Source organism: Channa argus, chromosome 3 (assembly GCF_033026475.1).
Source record: "Channa argus isolate prfri chromosome 3, Channa argus male v1.0, whole genome shotgun sequence".
Lineage (NCBI taxonomy): Eukaryota > Metazoa > Chordata > Actinopteri > Anabantiformes > Channidae > Channa > Channa argus.
This window is the reverse complement of record NC_090199.1, coordinates 2,638,198-2,661,930: the sequence shown is the minus strand read 5'-3', so window position 1 is coordinate 2,661,930 and position 23,733 is coordinate 2,638,198. Positions and strand designations below refer to the sequence as shown.

Here is a 23,733-nt window from a genome sequence, read left to right as displayed (position 1 = left end):
AAATGTTTTATTATTGTGAGGTGAGAATTAAAACAGTTTGACCTTATCTGTTCTTTCCAACAGGACAAAGTTTAAAATGGAATTATCAAGTTTTCAGGTGGACAAATTATTTTACTACTCTCTCAAACCCAAAGCAGAACATGAGATTGCAGACATTATCCATATCCAGATCCCTGATGTAAGAACTGAGGCAGCACAAGAAAAGATGAACATCGGCTGATTTGGTTCATGTGGCTCTTTAAAATGTATAATTGTTGTGCTGCATTTGATAGTAAACACTTTGCTATTCACACCAATATCCTCAGACATAGTCACATCAGGCTCTGTCCACATTGACAAAATTTCAGCAATATTGGATGGATTAGCATGAAATTTGGATTTAGTCTCTTTTGGATTTTCTGACTGACAGTACCTACCTGGCCAAGAGGCAGCAGGAAGGATGGATTTAAAACAAAAGACTCCGAAATCAAACTAATTCAAACATTCATAATGACAGTATATATGCAGTGACGTACATTGAAAAGATCTTGGAGTATTGTTTGTATTAGATTCTTAATGGAGAAGAGCGGGATAAGAGAGCTGAGCTTTAGAGTCTGTTGCACAAAATTCCAGTCATGTGCTGCAGAAAACTGAAAGAAGGTGTTTTCCAGAGTGAGCAAATGAGGCTTTAATACTATTCTTGAAGACCAGGCATTGTCTTTTATTTGTGTCTAAAACTAAGTCAAGATAAAAAAAAAGCACGTTAAATACTATTGAGACTGGCCTGCAGGGAGGACAGTTTAGTGGATATGGATGAATTGACCGAATAAATAATCGTATCATCAGCATCCAAATGTATACGAGAGTCACTGTACTGTGGCATGTGTGATGTTGTTACCTTAAATAATAAACAAAGCTGGACCCAATATGCATCCCTGGGGAACCCCTTTAGATAAGGACACGGGATCTGAGAGATGACCCTCAACCCTAACGGACTGAAAACACCCAGAACAGTAACTTCTGAGCCATGCCAGGCAGCTCTTGGAAAGTCCTATATCTCGGAGTCTGTCCAGCAATACAGAGTGATCCACAGAATCAAACTCCTTAGTCAAATCTACTAATACGGCCACACGATACTGTTTGCTGTCTATGGCACTTATAATGTCATTGATGCCTTTGAGTGAGGTTGTGATGTCCCGTCCTCATCTAAAACCAGACTGCACCGGATTAAGCATATTGGGGGTTTCCAACTGGTGTATAAGCTGCTTGTTGACCAGTTTCTCAAATATTGTGGCGATGCAGGGCAAGATAGAGACTGGTATATAACATTTTCGATCCAAATTGTCACTGTCCTTAAAGAGTGGGGTGACCACAATGTTCTTCCAGTCCCAGAGAAACACTCCAGATTATAGAGAGAGGTTGAGCAAGTGGAAAATGTTGGCTGCGATGACATGAGCTGCTGCCTTGAGGAACAAAGGGTCTATTGCATTAAGTCCAGCAGATTTGTGAGTGTGCAATCTGAGAAATTCTTCAAGAACCTCGTGTTGGTGGTGCTGGGCTGACTTGTGGGTGAAGGGACACTCCTGAAAAAATGTGAACTGAGGAACTGACGGAGGCCAACACCAACTGGGAATGCTTTTGACCTGTTAAACATATGTTGATTGGATGGGCATTCCCCCAGGATGAAGAGTTGGTCCACTGTTCCACAGCCCAGAATAGTAAAATACTAATACAGAAATATGAATAAACTAAATAAGACAACATCCAGCTGATTGGACAAAAAATGTATCAAACATCCAATGTGGAAAATAGTATAAAAAACAAATGGTAAACAGGTAAGTGGCAAGGTATTAAAATAAGTAAATGAAACGTCACATGATAATCAAATCATGATAATCATGATAATCAAAAGAAACGGTTTGCACTCACCCCTGGTTTCATAAAGAAACAACCTGCACTCACATGGCTTACAGTGTCATTTACATTGCTTTGTCTTAATGTGTTCACACCATTATGATGGGAACATACTGTGCTACGTCCTGCCCTGCACTATTGTGTAAATACTGCTTCAGAGCGTGTAGAAATACAAGCTGTTCCAACATTGCTTTTGTAAAGACCAAGGATTTGTATGTAGTCAATGCAAGTCTAGATACCTGCAGGAATTGTTTGCACCATCTTCAATTTACTTCCATTATTGTAGAGAAGGTGTAAGTTATTAAACTGTTAGTATTATAATATGTATATTGGTATAATATGTATTTTTTTGCATTTTCATTGACTTGAATTGAATTATTATCTGCATACGCAGGTGCCCCCTTCTTGGAGTCCGCCATGTTCCCCTGATGCAGTTTTACTTTGCTCGTTAAACTCCACCACACTAACTGCCAAGGCTTTTGGGTTAGTCGTAGTCCTCAGGTTACGATAAATATAAAATTAATAAACTTACAGATAAAGCGAGAATTGTGGCTCTTCTCTGATTGGCCAGAAAGGTGAGCCTCAATTAAACATGCATTTAGAAGCAAATAATTAAGTAAGAAAGTAAAGTGAATTATTCTGTATTTCCCTTGCAGTGACATCAGAAGGTTGTCAGGCAAATCTCCCACAGCATCTTTCAGCAGCATCACCTTCTTTCACTTTCTCTGCAATAAAATATTTCCTATACACACTTTAGAAGTGCTACAAGTGCAGAGTGCAGACCATTATTTATCTTGGATTTGGACCTTTGATTTGAGCAGATATATTCAGGAAAAATGTACAGTTGTATTGAGACAGTGACGGCAAATCAGCTCTTTCACATCCCCCTTTTTTCAGGTTCCTTGCCAAAAATTATTTTCTTTGCACATTTTAAATTTTGGACATGAATGTAAATTTCTAAATATAAAGGTTTTGGTAATAAAACTAAAAAAGTTCCTGAAATAAAGTTCAAGTTTGTTCTTTGGTCTTTTCTGCCTAAAATGTTTCTTTTGTTCGGTGTAACATGATGTGTTCAAGGTATGAGAAGACTGATAGTTACATGTAATTCAATCTGTGCTCACTGACACCAAATCCCCTGAAATTATAAAAGATAAGCAGTTTCGCCTTAGCTGGTTTTAATCACATGCCTAAATTCTCCCCCCACCCCCTTCTTTTTATGGTTCTATATATCTAAATAGTTCAATGCCTTTAACCCTCCTACACACACCACCCTGTGGACTGTATGGAGAGCTATTGTGCAATAATTACTACTAACTACTTTTGATTTAAGCCTTGGGCTTTAGCAGTTAAGCCTTAGGTGTTTAGGCTTAAAAAGTATACATCAATATGACGACAATGGGAGAAAAACAAGGTCATTTGTATCTAAGAAATGAAGGGAACTACATTTTGAGGCATTGAACAAACATTGGACACAACAGCAGCACGGTGGAGGCTGAGTGTCTGCTTCTGGAACAGCCTCAGTGTTCTTCATTGATGATACAAGCAGGATAATTTAGAGGTGAACAGAAAAAATCTGCCCACAAACTTACAGAAACATGCTTCAAAACTAATGTGGAGGAGCTTCATCATGCACCAAGACAGTGATCCATAACTTCCATAAGCATCCATAACCAACTCTTAAGTCTTTATCACCTAGAAAAGTTGAAGGTGTTGACTGGACAAATCAATCACCAGACCTTAACCCAACCAAATGTGAATTTAACCTGCTGAAAAGAAGAATTAAGGAAGAAACCCACAAAGCAAACGAGAACTCAGGGAGGCTGTAATAAAAAGGCATCAAAAGGTGGACAGGATGTCCTTTCAACAGAACAAAGCGGTTAGCTGTAAATATAGTATAGGTCCTCTGGTGAACGGGTTACTATGATGTCTTAAAGCTATAATCAACTCTTCATTTCTAGGAACGAAGGGAGGAACAGAACAAATAATTTACATTGGCTCTGATTTGATATCTGCAGCCCTGCAGACAGTATATAAATCCTACCATGAACTTTTTCAGAGTCAGAAGAGACAGAGTCAAGATGAAGGTACACGTAGTGTTTCTGCTTGCAGTCCTGGGCTTCAGCCTGACTGAAGGGGGGATGCTTTTGACCCGATGTGAAGTAAGGAAGCAGCTCCGGCAAGCCTTTGAAAGTCTCCCCTCGATGTCCCTGCCGAACGGAGTCGCTGTGGAGGACTTAGTGGCCAAGAGTGAGTAGTGGTTCTCACTTTTATATTACAAAGTCTGAAGCCTATTGATGAAAGAATATGTATTTATGTTGGTGGAAATCCAGACTTCACTGATCTACAGCGTCATTTAGTTGTAGACCAGTACTACTATTGAAACTTCTTTTTGTTCCTTAGCTTTTTACTTGTTCACATAAATGCTTATTTAAGAAGAATATCAACAAGTTTAGTTTGGACAAACAGTGGCATCAGATAAGACACTTAATATCTGCACAAACAAAGACAAATCTGCCCATAAGTTAGTTTGACATTTGGAATAAATTACCAAGTTTGTTATTTTTTTCTTTCACCCATAGTTGTCTGTCAAGCAGAGGAGACCTCAGGTTTGAACACCAGTGCAGTAAACCAGATGATCCCTAAGACGGAAGGCCCTGAGCATGGAAATCTAGGCCAGGAACAGCCTCCTCCTCACCAGGAAGGGAAAAAGAGGGCTTCACGAAGCCTAGAAGCTTTGCAGCGAGTCCCCCGAGCCTCAGACACAATTCTAGAAGCTTTGCAGCGAGTCCCCCGAGCCTCAGACACACATCTAGAAGGTTTGCAGCGAGTCCCCCGAGCCTCAGACACAATTCTAGAAGCTTTGCAGCGAGTCCCCCGAGCCTCAGACACACATCTAGAAGGTTTGCAGCGAGTCCCCCGAGCCTCAGACACAATTCTAGAAGCTTTGCAGCGAGTCCCCCGAGCCTCAGACACACATCTAGAAGCTTTGCAGCGAGTCCCCCGAGCCTCAGACACAATTCTAGAAGCTTTGCAGCGAGTCCCCCGAGCCTCAGACACACATCTAGAAGCTTTGCAGCGAGTCCCCCGAGCCTCAGACACAATTCTAGAAGCTTTGCAGCGAGTCCCCCGAGCCTCAGACACACATCTAGAAGCTTTGCAGCGAGTCCCCCGAGCCTCAGACACAATTCTAGAAGCTTTGCAGCGAGTCCCCCGAGCCTCAGACACACATCTAGAAGCTTTGCAGCGAGTCCCCCGAGCCTCAGACACAATTCTAGAAGCTTTGCAGCGAGTCCCCCGAGCCTCAGACACACATCTAGAAGCTTTGCAGCGAGTCCCCCGAGCCTCAGACACAATTCTAGAAGCTTTGCAGCGAGTCCCCCGAGCCTCAGACACACATCTAGAAGCTTTGCAGCGAGTCCCCCGAGCCTCAGACACAATTCTAGAAGCTTTGCAGCGAGTCCCCCGAGCCTCAGACACACATCTAGAAGCTTTGCAGCGAGTCCCCCGAGCCTCAGACACAATTCTAGAAGCTTTGCAGCGAGTCCCCCGAGCCTCAGACACACATCTAGAAGCTTTGCAGCGAGTCCCCCGAGCCTCAGACACAATTCTAGAAGCTTTGCAGCGAGTCCCCCGAGCCTCAGACACACATCTAGAAGCTTTGCAGCGAGTCCCCCGAGCCTCAGACACAATTCTAGAAGCTTTGCAGCGAGTCCCCCGAGCCTCAGACAGAAAGCAACCACCACGGTCCAGCACTCTCTTTGGCATATTCCAGCTCAGCAATCACTTTGCCTGCACTGACCACGTAACTCCATCAGCCAATATCTGTGGGACAGACTGCAGCAGTGAGTTCCAGTTTGTTGGTTTTACATCTTCATGTCATTGTATCAAATAAGGTGGCACTCAAATGTTTTTTTTCCGTATATACATCTTCATTGAACGTCTTTCTGTCTTCTTTCCAGACTTCTTTGACGAAAACTTAAGTGAAGACATCGATTGCCTGTTGAAGATTTTGTTCAGCCTTGAGTAAGTTCATTTTTCAGCAGTCACAAGGTGCATCAAAGTACAGAAAATGTATTTTGAGTTGAAACTTAGTGAAAGCTGAAAGCATTTGTGGTCAAACCACAATTATGGGTGTTTAGAGTCAATTATGAAATAGGTACAAAGTTGTAGTTGTAGCAGTGTATCATGTATTATGATATTTAATATATTGTTTTTAATGTGTTTCTACAGCAACAACGGTCCAGAAAACAACTGGCAGAATTTAGTAGAAATGTAAGTGTGAATTCAATTGTTAGTTTCCTTAACATCGAGCAACGTGTAAAATAATAAAAGTAATGTCGACTTCTTCTGTTTCTGCACAGGATGGAGCCAACGCTTGGGAAAACATGTGAAAATGCCAAAGCATCAGACTATTTCACTGAATGTAAACCTTGATTCACGTGGTGTCAGACTCACCTTTTTCTTCTCTCCGACTGTTAATTATTTCACAATTTGTTCTTGTTGTGATTACGAGCTGCACATGGACCACAGCGTATCAATGCCAGTGGAACTTAATGGATTGATTTAATTGCTGTGATGAACTAAAGCTAACGTTAACAGAAGCTCATTTCCGGAGTGTTTAGAAGAAAAGTAGCCAACAATCCTGTCTGGGTCTCACAGGCCCATAATGGGGTCAGCAAATAATGTTTTATTCATCATTTTTAGCTCATTTAAAACATTTCATAAAAAAATACTAGTTGGATGCATACTGTACACTGGACCCCCCCCCCCCACACACACACACACACACATTTATAAAATGTTGGTGGTGGGTCTCAAAGACCTGAAGACAATAATAGTGGGAAATGTATCGTTAAACATAGTAAGGATACATGTATAAATACATACATTTCTAAAGAATTACACAGATAATTTAAGAAATTATAGAGTCTTTCTATTATACCGTCTCTATCTCCACCTACACCCCCCCCCCCCCCCCCCCCCACACACACACACACACACACACACACATTCATGGTTGTGGTAAACTGACCACTGACAGGAAACAGGTTGCAGCAATATTACATTTTAAACACAGGAACCTTTGTGATCCCACACTGACATAGAGGCTCTGCACTGTTCCTCACTGTGCAGCTTCTCAACACCTCAACGCAAACAGATTTAATCCTCAGGAGGCCACGAAACCAATTCTGGACAACAGGTCGGCTGGTTTGGACGCGGGTCTGCTTCAGGAGGTAACTATTGAAATGGTTTCCATTGTACTTCTCAGAATTCTCCATCTGTCAATCACGGACGCAAACGTGAAGCCTAAATGTCAGCACGCAAAGCAAAAGCACTGCACTGATGCTCTGGGACGGCTGCAGTGTGGAACCATGGGTTAAACACGGGTTAGACCTTATGGACAGCTGTAAAAGGCTTTGGGCAGCCTTTGTCATCGCTCTCTGCACAGCACAGCCCCAAAAGGGCCTGGGCGTCGAAATGTGAACCGAGCACCCAGCTGAAGCAAACCATTGCAGACCTGACAGACAAATGGACTGTGAGTGTTGCTTTGCACTTTAACATGCAAAAACTGAAGTTTCTGTTACAGACTGGTAGGTCTGGGAAACAGATCCAGTCTTCTTTGCAGGTGTAACAACATTTTTTGGCATCAGTCCTTTAGTTTATGGCCAAATACCAACAAAACTTATAATGTCATGTCCAAAAGCAGGTTGTTCTGTGAGGATTGTGAAGAAAATGAATAAATTGGCAGCTGGACGAAAGATTAGAGAGTCATGAAAATCTTCACTTGTGTGTGTGTGTGTGTAAATGTTTGACATTTGGAGACCATCTGTCGGGATTTGTGTGTCTTTTTCTCTCTTCTCTCCAACTTCAGTTACCTGTCATTCGGACCTGACGTCGAGTTTGAACACTTGCCCAGTGAAGGAAGCAGCTGCTCCTTTTTTAGATTTGATGGCTGATGACATAAGTGATGACATCAGATGCCTGTTGAAGTTCTCCAAGGATGAGTAAGTTGTTTCCTTGATGCCTCGAATGTCACAGGTGTCTGCACAGAGCTGTCTGTCCATCAATGCATTCACAGCTGCACTAAACTGAACACAACTCATATATGAAACTTCAAAACTGAACTCAACTGCTGCTCGGCCTTTTGTGAGCTACAGCACATTCACACACTGACACATTATAAAAACAAGTGGAGGAACTAAAGCAGTGGACCTACGCTTCCTAATAAAGTCTTTATTTTTCCTTGCAGTCTGATTTTAGAGGAGGCTGTTATTAGCTCAAGTACGTCAACCCTTGACAATCATGAACATGATCAGGGGGAAAGAACGTGGGAGTTAGAGCTTTTAGCAAATCATCCATGAATAAATGAAGGTAAAAAACTAAACAAAACAACAATTCACATTAGTACTGTGTCAGTGTATTCAGTGCATTTCTGAACTGCACTGGATTTGTCTCGCTGTACACAGCATTGCAGTTTCTATACATAAATGTACACTCGGTTCCCAGTTTATTAGGTACACCAAGCTACAGCTAATGCAGTCTAATGCAGCAGTCCTGCACTAAATCATTTTTCATGAAGGTGATGTTCAGCTTCCGTTGAAAGTGTTGAGAGTAACCATGAAACCAAAACTAATAGCTGATAAGATCGAATAGCCGAACAGAGCTGAGTGTGATTTACAGACAGCAGAGTTGATATCGGAGTTATATTGTCTTTATACACATATCAGCCGCTGGACTTGACGTCACACACACAGCTTGGCCTCCAGATCTTCTACCTCCACATCTTTGGAGCTGGAGACGCTGGCGGCCCGGATCTTTGTGAGCGTGTCTTCGTAGGGCGGAGGCAGGTAGACGATGACAAAGACTCCGTCTGATCCATCGGAGCTGGTGCTGGTGTGGCGCTCGGCATTTCTGGTCAGGGAGGAGAGGAACTCTGCGCTGCTCTCTGTGTCCTGCAGGTCCACAGCGATGATGCTGGCCAGGCTCAGCTTGCTGCGAGAACACCGGTGGTACACCATGCCGAGCAGGAGAGCCAGCAGCAGGATGGAGACAACCAGGAGGACCACATAGACCACCGCCTCTGACTGTCTGTCCTCTCCCAGCTCAAACTCGTTCCATTTGTGGCCCTGGAAATCAGCAAGGAATTTGTGCCATGAGACACACGTTGTTTTAAAAAACTCCTAAAAATTCACAATTAAGTGGAAACACAAAGTCAAATACTCATTCGATTGGCTACACAGGAAAACTCACAAACCACTCATCCCAATTGACGACGGAGGCTCGCGTGTTTGTCTCTGCAGCAGTAAATGCTGCTGTTTGCTCTGGATGCAAAGCTGGGAGCGGATAAGGAGTTAGTTAGAACAAACATCCCAAGTGCTACACAATACAAAATAAAGCTCATTCTTCCAGTGTGATGTGCTAACAAGCTGCTCCACGGGGGAGAAGGGTCAGGAGAACATGTGGTGGTGGCACGTCTGCTGCTTTTAAAGTAATCAGTTAATGATGCCTGGATGTCCCAGCACCCCACAGAATCTGACGCTCTGCAGGACTCGTGGGTTTAATTCTCAATCTGTCACCGACTGCTCTCAGTTCAAACTGTAGTTCTGAAAGCCTGACGCTGAATGTGAAGAAAGAAAGTTAGAAAGTTGCGTTTTGTCCACAGTGAAGGTGTCATTTATGCCAGTGGTCCTTTTTAGCAGGGACACCCAGAGACTTTTGCTGGGGGTGGAGCTCAAATTTAAACGTGACGGAATGAGATGATGAAATACTGAGGTGTCAGCTTGTTTCAAGCTTGGACCAGAGGCTTTACATGCGACAACGTTGGGCCATGTTTGTTGCAGGAAATGAACTTTTCCTTTGATTCTTAATCAAAACTTTTTATGCTGAAATGCAAGTTCACTGCAGCAAACATAATGAAATAATCGGAACTTGTTGAACCCTCCAGTACTGAACAGATACAAATGATGTGTGACTGCACATGCATGTCCTCCAGTGTCCAGAAAAGCAGGTGTTGGTCATTGTTTGTTTTTGTACATCAAAAAATGTAATTCATTAATTAAAATAATTTTACTCCTTAATTTAATACAATTGAAATAAGATCTTTAATAGACAGGGTCAGAAATACCGTATAAAAACAACCAGAGGGCATAAAGCTTCATAATCTTCATAATTATGTTTTGCTAAACAAATCAGATATGTGCATTATGAGAGCAATCTAACGTTTCTCATTGACCTTTGGATTTGGCAGATGTTTTAATGCAAAGAAACTCAAAAGAAGGACGAATCTTCTATTACCTCACACTTCCATACGTATGCACTAACCTAAGGAATCATTTAAATGGTGTGAAGTGAGAGCATCACATCAACGTCCTCCGGCTTTGTCCCGGCACATTCCACCTGCAGTGGATTCATCATTACGGACGTCTGCTGTACACATTTATGCTGCAGCAATATTTTCAGTTGATGCAATAGTGCAGCTAATAATTTCACAGTTCACAGCATCATGCGGCTTAAATAATCTGTGCTACAGGCATAAATATAATGTGATGAGAAAGGAACAAGATGAACTCACCTGCTTCTCCTGTGTGGAGGGGGATCGTGTCACCCAGTCGTACGACCCCCTGCCTGCTGGTCCAAACTGTAACCAGCTGCTCTCCAGTAGCACCCGCATGATGCTCAGGTGAGGAAGTGTTGACAAAGGGATGTGTGTAAATACAGCAGATGATCATCAACTGTAGCATCCGTGTGTGTGGATCTGTGCATGTGTGTGTGGCGTGTGTGTGGCGTGTGTGTGTGGGGGGGTAATGGGAGGGACCACAGGCTAAGCAGCTGCTCACATGCTCACACATGCAGCAGAGCAAGCGGATTCAGGACAGTGAGGAGATTTAAAAGAAGGGGTGTGTGTGTGTGTTTCAGTGTTTGTGTGTGTGTGTGTAGGACGGTGAAGCCCAGTGATAGAAAAAGGCAGGACACTTCTTTTAAATCGCAGACACGTGGAACAGACTTGAGTCAAAAACACACTGATAGTAAACTTACACAGCTGTTGCTGCACATGTGTGTGTGTGTGTGTGTGTGTGTGTGTGTGTGTTTGTGTTTATAAAATGTACCACTCACACTGTGGGGACCAAAACCTGCACACTCACATTATGCAGATAAAGAAATTTGAGATACTTGTGCTAATAATGTGATATCATTTTTCATGGCAACCTGATATTTAATAATATGATATTTAATATTTTGTCCTTTTAAAAAGTTGAGTTTTTCGGATGTGTATCCCCCAAAATTACTCCCCCAACTAAAGGGTTGATTTATGTATAGAAGAAATGAATGTGGATCATATGGAGATGCTTGATTGTGCTGCTACCATCCAGTCATGGATGGTTTTACAAAATATACAAAACTAAACCTGTTTTGTGGATGAACCCTGTGTCAAATGTAGTTTTACTAGTTTCCAACCTATTGCATCAGATGTGTTTTTAACAGAAGCAGCAGCAACAAAAGTCAACATTTCCACAATGAGTCAACCTACAAATAATGTTGTCAGTCAAAGTACGAATTTAATGACTCTCTGCATAACATCGATCAATGAACTGTAACCGTTCGCATTTCCAAAACCAGGTCTTTAAAGCTGTGTGTGTGTGTGTGTGTGTGTGTGCAGCCTCTTTGCATTAATGTAATTGTTTTGATGCCAATTATCTATTCTCTGGATTACACATGAAATTCATCATTCGTGTGCAGAATCACTGTAAGGAGACGACACTGTTAGAGGACAGGACATCACTGGTGTCAGGACATCACTGATTTTAGAGCAGTCGAAATCGTTCATCATAGTTACTGTATTTTCTCATTTCTACATGGCTTTTCATTTTGCCAATATGATGATATTTGCTATTTAATTGTAATGAGCTTTCCAAGAAACGAGTAACACGGTGTTACACAGAGGGAGCTGTTATCTGTGGTCATGGAGAAAATGATGCCAGCCGAGCTTTGACCATCACAGCTATGCAAGTTCAGTCTGGAGATTGAGGAGTCGGCTCAAAGTTAAGAAGCTGCAGGTGTTTTTGTGACGTTCTTGTTACACAGATAAGTTAAAAAATGACTTAAGACAGAAGAACAAATACAGAGTATCAGTGATTCAGGGATTTTGATGATGACCTATGTTGTTGTATTTTTAAGCTGCTTGCGAATGTGAAGCTTTGAAATCGACTGAGATGAAGAGTAAAAACCTGAGACTCGATGGCTTCCACCTTGTGGTTTGTTTTTTTGGCTGAATGTTGACTTTGGCTCTGACAAATCCTTTGTCTGTTTGCCTCAATCAACTTCTTGCACCTGTATGAATTTATTTTTAGGATTTTTCCCTGTTACTTTTTACTGCTGTACTGTAGTAAAAGTATTCCAAAGTACAACAACTTTTCTCAAGTAAAAGTACTAAGCAGATTATTTACCTTTTACTTAAAGTACAAAAGTAAAAGTACTGCAATAAGAGAACAATGTATATTAAACAGTGCTCATTATTGTAATTATAGCAAAACATGTACAGTCAAAAAAGATGAACAGCTTTTGCCTTGTGCCTTCAGGTGTCGCCTTCGGCACCAGTTTTTACGCCGGAGGCCCTTCCTGCCCTCCCATGGCATCAAGGTGGCCCTTGCTGGCCACACCTGGTGGGGTGGGATTTTATCCTGCGGTCGGCTGCATCTCATTGAGCCACCAGGCCGGTACATGGCAAAACGTGTACAGTGATAATAAAAAGTAAAGATAATAAAAAGTTTTTAATATTTTCATAAAAAGCTAAAACCACCAGGTGGTGATAATGATGTGGCTGATTGGTGTGTTACTATGGTGTACTTGACTTTATCGCAGCCTTCTGTAAATTAAACACAGCATCCATTGCATCATCTGTGCTCGAGTGCAGGACCAGATGTTGTTCACGAGGAGGCAGAAACCAGTGCTGATAATTTGTCTGCGATCCAGCTGCCACATTCAACATCTGTGTGGTATCGAGGCAGCGGGATGCTCGCTGCTCGGTGGGGGAGCGGGTGGGATTTGTCCCCGCAGGATTAGTGGGCTGCAGCTGTAATTACTGCTCACGTGGCGAGCTGAGTGAGGGCCAGGTCCGAGGTGGCGTGAAGGATGATGGGTGGAGCAAATCTAGCAGCTACTACAACTAAAAGAAATATTCAGACCTTTTACTTAAGTACAAGCACCCAAGGAAAAAATGAAAATACTACAAGTAAAAGTACTGCACAATTACTTTAAGCAGGATCTGAAGTGAGCAGACAAAACCATACGAATCATGGAGGAAGAAATACGCGTTAGTGTTTTTAGAAGAAAGGCTGCGGCGTTGTGATGAAGAAGTGGCAGCAGGATTTGTTTTTATGGCCAACACCTGTTTAATCAGCCAATCACAGCCCAACAAATGAGCTGCCTTTGTTTTCCACTGTGCTGCCTTCATATTAAAGCAAACTACCCCGAGCATTCATTTAAACTCCTCTCACATGCTTGTGTTTTATAAAAAAGCAAAGTGCGGTTTGATCAGTTGTCATTTTCATTTTCCACATCTGAAAACCCGAGTGGCGTCATCCTCACCTGTTGTTGGTACAGAAAGGGTGAGGACAGAACGGGAAGTGGAACTGAGAGACTACAAAGTGAAAGCGAGGAACAGGAAGTGAAGCTGGTGACCAGGACAGTACCAGCTCGAAAATGAAGTAAAACTGATGTCAACGTAGGAATTTACTTGGAATATTTTAATGGAGTGTTTTTAAGTTGCTGTTTCTGCCTTTACTGTAAAATGTCCTCAGTAACATAAGATAAGAAAAAACATCATCTTAGAAGAAATGACTGTGGCAACATGCTCAGTTTCTATAGTGGACAGAAATAAATTTACAGTGATACTGTGGTAATAGGAACAATAAATACATGAATAAACCAATAAACCAATCAGATCAAAGGAGCAGAGTAAGAGTCTAACACAGGCTGCAGGTTCATGTAAATGACGTAGTTTTTCTACTCTCACAAAAACTCCAAAATTCATAAAACACGTCTTAACATTTTGTTTCTACCTCGAGTTGCAGTACAAATAGAGAGTTACAGCCACATCTTAGTGATTGAATGCTAAAGATTACATATTATTTTATGAATATCTTAATAATTAATATTATTTCCCTGTTTATTTCCTGGACTTCACTCTACTTTTCTGTGTATCTGTCTCAGCTGTAATCTCATAAGAAGCTTTGCTTTTTTGACATTTGGTCCCAGCAGCTCGAGATAAAACAACTGAACAACAGACACCTGAGCTGTTCATATATGGCTTCATGTTACTGACCTGCTGCCAATTAACCTAATCAGTGCTCAAACGCTCGTCCAGTCGTTTTTTATTCACAGCAATTACTTTTCCAGCCTTTTGTCGAACCTGTTCAAAGGTTTTTGAGATGTGTTGCTGCCATCAAATTCAAAATGAGCCAATATTTTTTCCACTAAATGGTAAAATGTCTCAGTTTGAACATCTGAGATGCTGTTTATGTTCTATTGTGAATAAAATATGGCTTGATGAGCTTTGCAAATTATTGCATTGCATCGTGACAACTTTTCTGGGATTGGGGTTGTAGAAACAATGTGATAAATAGAAAACGCAGGTAAAGTTGATTGACTAAAACTAACTAAAATTGATGGAAACACAGTAGACACAGTATTAGATTTGTCTTTGAGCTTCAAAACGAAGGAAATGTTTGCATGAAGAGTCTGGCTGTTGGGATAAGCTGATTTACTCGGGCAATAGACATAAAAAGTTGAGTCAGGGATTTTACCATCTGTGAATGGTCTCAGTCATTTCTTTCTCAGAGATATTGAAGATTTTTCACCTGCAGTTGTGACCAACTGGCTCAGAGAAACAGGCCTGGGAAGTGTGGGAATCATCTGGGGCTCGTTGGGGGGTCGTTGTACCACCCTCCTCTAGGCAAAAAGCCCCTGAAACAGCCTCAAAAGACTAACCACAAGAAAAAGTTGAAAATGTCCTGCTGAAGTTAAAATGGACCATCCTGTTCGCCCTAAGTCTGAGAAACCCATCAAATTACTTTTAATGGACCAGTGGATTTAACTGCAGAGCTTTTATTTTTTGATTAAATGTTAATAGTATATTTGAATACGTTTGTTGCTTTTTGTAACTGATGGAGCACTGTTCACATGAGGTTTCATAAAAAGGTCTTTAATGAGACATTTTTAGGACTTTCTTTAGAATTAGAAAGTTTGTCTCTCACACCTTACTCTGAAAGACAGCGCTGTCACCGCCGCATCCGGTGACGTCGTCAAGGTGTTTCTGCTGCTCGATAATTTGACTCATCTCGCTCCGTGAGTTTCAGTGAGTCGCCTGACACACGAAAGCTCAGTGGGAAATTGGGAAACTTGAACAGAAAAATCCCACGTGTTGCGAAATGCGAAGCCTGTGAGTGTGTGAGGAGTCGGTCGCTGGTTAATTGAGGCTGTGATTGTTGAGAAGAGCCGGATTGGAGCCGTGACCAGCCGGACAGACTGACACACTGAGGGACAGTCATGCTGCCCGGTGTAGCGTTCACTGCTCTGCTGCTGTGCGGAGTTTCTGCTGTCACTGGTGAGTGAACACGTTCGTGTTTTAAACCATCGATGTTAATCTACGTGTTGGGGGGATTTGGATATTTGTCTTACGTGAAATAGAGGAAATACCACAAAGTAAAAATGATGAATTCAAGTTTTATTATCACCCAAATGTACTTAAAGTATTTCTTTATATAATTGTAGAATAATATTCTGTCATGTTTTTCTACTTACAAATACATAAAAGCGTATTAACGTGTGGAGACAATTACAAATTACACAAACACCAAACTGCTACTTTGTATATTATTGGGAAACTCAGTAAATTGTACTTTATATACCACTGGGGAGATCAGTAATCTTTTGTTACTTTTGTACTTGTACTAGATTTTCTGGAGCTGTAAAAAAAACAAACAAATGAACCCATTAACCACCTGCTCAAAATCACTTACCAGATAAAAGTTCAACGCAAACTCGCATTTAACTATTTCAACGCAACACAAACACACAGCAAAAAGTAGAGTTTAAAAAGTGTGTGACTGTGTATATTTGTGTGTGTGTGTGACTCAGTCAGGGTTTTCTTCGCTCTCATTTCATAGAAGATTCCATAGAGGAGGGTGGAGAAGGGGAATTCAAAGTGAACTGGTATCTTCCAGTTTCTTAATGACTGAACACACCTGATGCAGGTCATCAGCAGTGAGTAGGGCCGAGATAGTTGGGTAGGGGATCGTGGGGACCACCATTGTGAACGCCCTGTTGTGATGGGTGGGAAGTGGACCGGGCTTTTCGTACGGGGCCGTGTGGCTGCGTGTCCAGTCCAGGTTCTTTCCTGGAAAGATCTACAAGCAGCTTCTCAGTCTGAGACTCTTCGTGTATCCTCCTCTCCACCGATAATCAGCTCACACACTTAAACTAAAAACATTCACTGGCTTCTGCAGCTGAAATGGGAAATTCACTAACTTTTATTTGTTTCATGACAGAAACTGAACAGAAGTTGCTTGTGCTGATAGACGGGGAAAGAACAAATGTACAGCAGGCTTGTTCAGCAATGAAACCACCGTAGACTTTAGTTGCTACACACACAGTTTAAGTTAAACACGGACTTTACCAAATGTCCGAGGGATGTTGTGACACATTTCTGTATTTATCAGCTGCTTTCTGTGAATTTATGGCTTAATAAGTCTCCGGGCTGTGTGTCATCGGAGGATTTTTCAGCCTGTTGACCAAGTGTGAGAATACAGGCCTTTTGCTTCCCCTTCAGCTTGTCCCTCATGTGAAGATGTGGAGACTTTGTGCGAGTTCCTGTGTGTGGTTGGGCGTCTGACGTTATTAATGCAAGTGGTCTCACTTCTCTTTTCCTCATCAAGTGTTTTGTTTGTAGTAAAAGGCCTTTAGGTGTGTTGAGTTGAAGGTTTCCTCTTTCCTGCCCATGAACCATCATGGCTGGATGTTAAGTCAGTGAAAACCACTTTATTTACTGTAGATCACCTGATTACTCACCTTTAGTCAGGTGCCTTAGGACAGTAGTCATAAACAGTGGATAATATTTATGGTCAGAAGTGTGTGTACTTAGACTTGAGCTCATTTTATGGTTTATACAAAATGTGAAATTAAACTTAAATGAAGCAAATCTGCATTTCTGAGGGAAAAATAATGTGAAGCTCGTCTCTACAGACAAATCAACAAATCAATCAAATCAATGAATCAATTACTTTGTCGACAGATCTTTCCAGATATGATCAAACAAAAATGCCCCAAATTCTGTACTCGTGCTTCCTCCGCCCACCACCAACCCATTGACTGCATTTCTGAAGGGATTTTAATCATGTGTGTGAAATGAGCAGCACTAATACGACAGACAGCCTGTTATCTTTGTTTTGTGTGTAGTCTTCAACGTGAGGGACACTGCTGAACAAAGATGTATCAAACGACAAACAGCATTCAGGTCATTTGTCAGGCTTTAAAAAACAAACCTGTGCAGCAGGAAACAGGTGTCACTCTGGACACATTTGTCCCTCATCAGTGGTTTCACCTGGAAAATCCTGCACTGGTCATGTCTCCTTTTTCCTTTTTATACATTTTTACTATGTTTGGTTTTGATTTACTATTGATTGGACTGAAAATATTTTCTTGTAACAGTAGTTTTACTTTGTCATTATCTTATGTTATCACAGCCACTGTCTGTTGTCGGGAAGCAGTTTCATGCTTTGTCGGCACAAACGTTTCATGACCACATAATTAACCTGGCAGCAAAGTGTTACAGACAAGAAAAACAGGTAAAAACTATTTGTGCTGTGATGAAGTTTGGGTGGGACGGCGCATCAAACTGCACCATATGATGTCTGAGAACATTTTACTTTGGATGCCTCAGGCATCCAGAGGATCACACACGGGTTAGTCAGAAGCCAGAAGAAGAAACAATGAGCGGTGTGTGGAGGAATGCTGACGAGCAGCTACTACTTCGTGTACCGGTTGTGCTGTTGTTTCCCTCTTGCTGCAGCCTCCTGTCAGCACAGGGCTGTTAAAGACGAAGAGACAACAGAATAAACTGCAATGCATGTTCCTCCCATGATGCCAAATGTGCGTCTTCAGTCCCTGGGCATCGTTGGTATGTGGACGCAATAGGTGGTGTTCAGTGTACAGAAATGCTTTGATTTGCTTGGATGCAGTCTGTTCTCACCCTTATCCCATCATCATCTCAGTTATTTGAGTAGGCGTGAAGATTGACGTCTGCATTCCAAGCAGGTCAAACTGCAAAGCACCAGGTTTTACTGCACATCAGTTGCTTCGCCTTCAAACGGCTCGTCCAGCCTGCACCCTGGTGAATCTCATGGACGTCGTTATTAATTGTGCTGTGCTGCTATGAGAGCGATTAATAACCGGTGTGATTAATCATGGCTGAAATAGTCGGTTGAGATGGTCTCTGTTGCAAAGCAGCAGCTCCGTTGCTAATAAAGTTTTGATGGGCTTGGTTTCTGTGGCAGCATCACGCGTTTTCTGAAGCAAAAGCTGTGCTTGAACTAATGTCTTTAAATGTTGATCGTTGCTCGGACGCTTTTTGATCATTAGTGGCTTTGGTTGTACAAATGCAACCAGCACTTATCATTATTACTTGAATAATAACAGACAAACATTAACACTCAATTTTAGTCACCAATAAACCCAACGTGCACGTCTTTGTACCTGCACAAAGCCAAAAAGGTCACCGGGATTCAAACCAGGGGCCCACTAGCTGTGAGGCGGCGACACTAACCACTCCCCCACCGTGCTATGCCAACAGTGAAAATATATATTCACATTTGAGAAGCTGTTGCAAAGATTATCAACCATGGAAAAAAAAAAAAAAAAAAAAAAAAAAAAAAACATCCAGCGAGAGTGGATCTGTTGTTTTTGTCTGTTATTTATGGGCCTTTCCTCTTTTCTCACACACAGTTCCACCTCCAACAAACGTAATCGTGAGCTGCCAAAACCTGAAAACCACCGTGAGCTGGAAGTACAGCAGTCCGCAGCCAGACACCAGGTTCAGGGTGAACGTCGACGGATCTGCAGGGTGAGACTTCACTAGTTCCGCAGCAGCTCTTTTCTCCCTAGTGGTCATAGAAAGTAACTAACTCTCAAACTAAAACATGCACAACAAACATTTCAGAAATGTAATAAAATATTGCAAAACTCAATAAAGGAAACTTGGTTAACAAGTTTTTTAACTTTAAGTTTTTGCCCTAAAAGAGATTTCAGTAATCTGAGCATAATAAATCCATTAAATGTTGAAACTGTGAAAAACATTACAGTTTTATACAACTTACTTATTATTATGCTCATTGTATCATATGAATAAATGTGTGTGGCAGCTCCTGATAGGTTTTATAACATTCTGCACCATATTTAGCATGTTCCTAACGTTTTTAATCTGCTTTTCATTTAAGGCAACTACAGAATGAAACCACGGAGCATCAGTACGACCTGAGCCACTTCGTCTGGCAGTCTGAAGTGCAGTACATGGGCTTCCACTATGTCACTGTAACCGCCGTGCAGGGGGACAACCAGTCTGAATCAGCGCGATCGGAAAGTTTCAGCTTCAATCATTTAAAGACTGTGACTAAAAAATGTAAGCAGCTGCGCTTGTTTTGCTGTAAATGTCATTTCTTACTGCGATTTAATTTGAACAAAATTGAAATGTTCCTCCTACAGGCCTGTTAGAGTTCCCTCCTGTGGATCTGACCATGACGGGGACTGAGGCCACACTGAGTTTCCCAAATCCGTTCCACTTCTACAGAGAACTGAAGCTGGCGGTGAAACGGAGCGACGCCTCCCTCAAGCTCATCATCTCTACAGATAATGTAAAGACGGAATAATTCAGTGTCATATGTGTTTGTGTCCACTACACACGGGCCTGTCGGGGATTAATCCATCAGTCTGTTTTAAAGATGTTGAGGTGATGCTGTTAAAAGTCAGCAAATGACTAATAATAAGATGATTTTCTTTATAAAGGGATTTGACAGTCTTGACTTTTGAGAAGCTGAAACCAGCCAATGTCTGTGTGTCTGATTTCAAGAATTCAACTATTAATGACATAAATTACCTATATAATAACCATCGGAATGGTTTGAAGTAAATTCTCTGTCCGTGAACTAATCACGGCCCATATGTGTTCAGTCAGTATGTGTTAGTTCAGTCTCTGGGCAAACGGACCATTTCTAAAAAACACCAGAGGTCAAAGGTCAAGCCGGATGGTAATTGTGTGTGTTTTGTTGCTTCCAGGGAACATTTGAACACAGCTGCACAATGAAAGACCTCACCTGCAAACACGACGTGATGTTCCCCGACGGCGTGGAGCAGTGCGTCACGCTGACAGGATGGCTGTGTAGCAGGAATTGCATTGAGGAAGTGATGTTCAACAAGACGGGACGCATCTGCGTCTCTATCTTAGACAGTAATCTGAGTAAGTGTGAGGTGCTGCTGGGGAAAAAACACTTTGTTTTTACTGAGGTTTCCAACAGCCGCCTCGTTACTGTACGTTCATTTTTCTTAAACTGAGCTTGGTGTTTCAACACACACTCGGCCAATTACGGTAGAACAAACTAACAGCTTTACTAATTGGATATTTTTTTATTTTTTTTTAATCCTTGGATGAAAAAAGTCTGGAACTCATCGAAGTGACCAAACGCTGAGTTTCCTCCCCCCAGATGCTTTGCCAGGACTTTAGTGCAGCTGCTTCTTGTCTGTGGGTCTTTCTGCCCTCAGTCTTGTCTTCAGTAAGGCTGGGATGAACATCCCATTTCTTCTTGGCTCATGAAGTGGCCTCCTATCACATCTGCAGCATTTTGCTGACTGCGCAGAGTTCAGGCCTGTAGACTAAAGAATGCATCCTGCTCCTGTCATCAGCAGTCAGTAGCCAAACGTGGTAATGCCGTAAAACTGCCCAAGATGCTTTGGATCTTGAGCTGATCCTTTTCTTCACTTTTTCTCTTCCCATCATCCTGCTACAAGTTTATCTTGTTTTCATACGTGCAAAGAATTTGATTCCAGAACTGAGCAGGTTGTTTTTTTTTTTTTGGTATAGTCTAATCAGGCCTTTCTGTTCTTGAGCGTCACAAGTAGTTTGCACTTTGTTTCTGTTGTGAAGCCTCATAAAATTGTTTCTCGACTGTGAACTTTGACAAGATGTTGTTGTAAAAAGGTGTAGTTGTCTTTTGCTGTCTTCCAGTTACTTCCTCCTTCTGTTCCAATCTGTTGTGTTGGCCACTCCTAATGTTTTTCCCTGATGGTTGTATTTAGCAATTTCGGCGTAATGACGGCCTCCTTCTCGTGCACACACACCTTTTTATCGCCTATATTTTATAGGTATTTTTATCGCTTGATTGAGTAACAAGGAAACAAGCCACACCTGACCATGCAACTGCTTATCAGCCATTTGGTCCATTACTTCAAAGCCACCAAAAATGGGTGTGTGAGTATGAAAAGGACACACTTTTGTGAAATAGTGTTTCATTTGAAATATAATTTAAAGGCCAACTTAAAGAACCGTATAACTGTAGAAAGGTTGTATTAACACTCTTTCACACAAACCTGGATAACTGTGAACCCATTGGTCTTGTTTTTTTGCTGCCGTAGTTTTGCCAGATCACAAAATGTGCACACAGGGAAACTAAAGCAAATATTTTTAATTGCAGATGTCCATTGGATATTTGCTGCTTTGATGCTGGGCATCTTCGCCTTCATAATCGTCGTGATCGCAGCCGCCATCTTTAAGATGAAGGCCTGTACGATGCACGCATACAATCCAATGCCCAACTCTCTGGTAGGTCTGACATTGGACAGAACACATTGGTTCATTGTTGTTTTCAGTCTTTGTGAAACCCGTTGACTCTGAATGTCTTTGTCTCACAAAGGAGAACTGGGACAAGCAGCCGCAGCATTATGCCCAAGACGCCACCAAAGAAACTTACAGTCCTGTCGCGGTGACTGACGAGAGTCTTTCCGGCAGCTCAGAGGACGACTACAAAACGTCTAAGGACCTTGGGGATGATGACAACAGCAGCGGGAACAGCTTGGGTTTCCAGTCTTCTGAAGATTACTACCAGGAAAATGAATTTTTAGAGGGCAGCGAGGAGGAGGAGGACAAGGATGGGGAAATGATGTCACCGTATGACAGACCACAACATTTGCAGGACATTGGTGGTGGAGAAATGGTCAAATGTTACACCTGGAGGTAAAACTACGCTTAGAGGACTTGGTTTGGGATCAGAGTTTGGTTTGTTTGAACTCAGGTAATCCCGGTCAACCAAGGACTCAGACTGTGCCACACGTCCATATATCAATGTGGACATGGAGCCTAAGCCAGTATGTTCAGGAGAGACTTTCAAAGACATGGGGGCTATTGGGGTGTCCCATTTCATACCCGGCAGGTTTTTCAGGATCGTTCTCCACGTTGAGATCTACTCATCACACCAGCTGTGGAACAATAGTCAGTAGCAGATAAACTGGTCTCGTTAACTTTGACACAGTCAGAATTTTAAATCGACACAATGGACAGTGTCCCCCCCCCCGTTTCCCTGGGAAGCAAGTCTGATCATCACAGGGACACATTTTAGTTTATTGCACTGAACAATCGTTGTTGAATGACTGTTTGTTTGATTAGTGGCAGTGTTTGAATATTTGTCTTTAAAGACACAGAGCTGTGTTGCCTCAGGCAAACAGGCCGCTGATCCACCAGTCACCTTCCTGAGGTTTTCTGTCTGGTTGCAGCTACGTGAATCGCTGTTGAGATGACACCTCCCTCATTTAATCTCCGCTCCTGTGGCATTTTCACAATGATAATTTTAGCTTTATTGGTATCTGATGAAATTGTTGATTAAATTTTTTAAAAGGGACAGTTCAACCAAATAAACCACAGAAATATTACCACTTGTATCAAGTGGCATCTAGTCCAGCAGATGCTTTTATTTTCACCAGGCTGATGATCAGACTTTCAGTAGTTTCAATGTTTACGCGATTAGAAAACTCAAATAAATGAACATCTCTTTTTAGAAAGGACAGACTGAGCCTCGAAAAACTCGTATTTATCACGACTGCCTTCGCCCCATTAACCACCTCACGTACTACGGACTTTGCACTCACATAAAAGTCCTTTAAGTCTTAGTGACAGTGCCACACCCCATCATTGCTACCATCTAAATTTATATCACAGTATCTGTTGTCATTGTTGGGCAAAGTGCAACCTGCATAACTGGCTCCGCAGAGGATGCGTAGGAGTGTTTTTGTTTTTTTCCTTTCTACCTGTTTGCACTGAGAGCTAAAAGTCTTCTATTACTTCAGGGGTCCTTTTATATTTAATGTAAAGTTTGTAATCTCTAATAAAACTAGATTTTATAGTGTTGATAATATGACAACATTAAAAACTCATTTTACAATTAGATTTGGGTGAAAGTTATTTGCTGCTCTGGGTGAGAGTGTGCTACAAACAGGCTTATTCAAAGTGAACTGCGTGAGAGGAAAGAATGTAATGTGCGGCTTTGCCAAACATTTTCTCATTGGCTGGTTTTGCTCAGTTCCCTTATATTGACCACAGTTACCTGCAGGACACAGGGCTGTAAATAATCGGACTGTATTCTTAATGTCTCTTTATTAAAAAAGCTTAATGTTTTCCTTTTAACTCTTAATCAACCTGCTGTTTATATAGCACTACTTAATGTCCAAATATAAATGTTAAGTTTTTTTGCTACAAATACCAAAACTTGTCCGACTCGTGTCGGACTCGAACATTTCCTTATGTCT

General features: G+C 41.8%; 3 protein-coding genes across 4 annotated transcripts; 2 read left to right on the top strand and 1 right to left on the bottom strand.

Annotated features, from left to right (window-relative positions):
- Positions 1-3,935: 3,935 nt before the first annotated feature.
- LOC137124579 (methyl-accepting chemotaxis protein 4-like) lies at positions 3,936-6,657 on the top strand. The gene is made up of 5 exons (XM_067499668.1): positions 3,936-4,140; positions 4,473-5,735; positions 5,853-5,916; positions 6,124-6,165; positions 6,255-6,657. The coding sequence occupies exons 1-5, from the start codon at positions 3,936-3,938 to the stop codon at positions 6,325-6,327; spliced, it is 1,647 nt and encodes a 548-aa protein (XP_067355769.1). The 3' UTR covers positions 6,328-6,657.
- Positions 6,658-6,940: 283 nt separating this feature from the next.
- On the bottom strand, positions 6,941-10,628 carry LOC137124506 (small integral membrane protein 28-like). The gene is made up of 2 exons (XM_067499586.1): positions 10,466-10,628; positions 6,941-9,020 (listed from the first exon to the last, which is right to left on the bottom strand). Exons 1-2 carry the CDS (start codon positions 10,562-10,564, stop codon positions 8,637-8,639), a joined length of 483 nt encoding a protein of 160 aa, XP_067355687.1. The 5' UTR covers positions 10,565-10,628; the 3' UTR covers positions 6,941-8,636.
- Positions 10,629-15,226: 4,598 nt separating this feature from the next.
- On the top strand, positions 15,227-23,374 carry ifngr1 (interferon gamma receptor 1). Of its 2 annotated transcripts, none has more exons than XM_067499552.1 (7): positions 15,227-15,496; positions 18,892-19,009; positions 19,383-19,564; positions 19,648-19,796; positions 20,218-20,398; positions 21,630-21,757; positions 21,852-23,374. In XM_067499552.1, the coding sequence occupies exons 1-7, from the start codon at positions 15,439-15,441 to the stop codon at positions 22,170-22,172; spliced, it is 1,137 nt and encodes a 378-aa protein (XP_067355653.1). In that variant the 5' UTR covers positions 15,227-15,438; the 3' UTR covers positions 22,173-23,374. The 2 variants fall into 2 exon arrangements, with proteins under 2 accessions (XP_067355653.1, XP_067355651.1); XM_067499550.1 differs by having other exon boundaries at positions 15,228-15,496; positions 21,849-23,374.
- Positions 23,375-23,733: the final 359 nt, after the last annotated feature.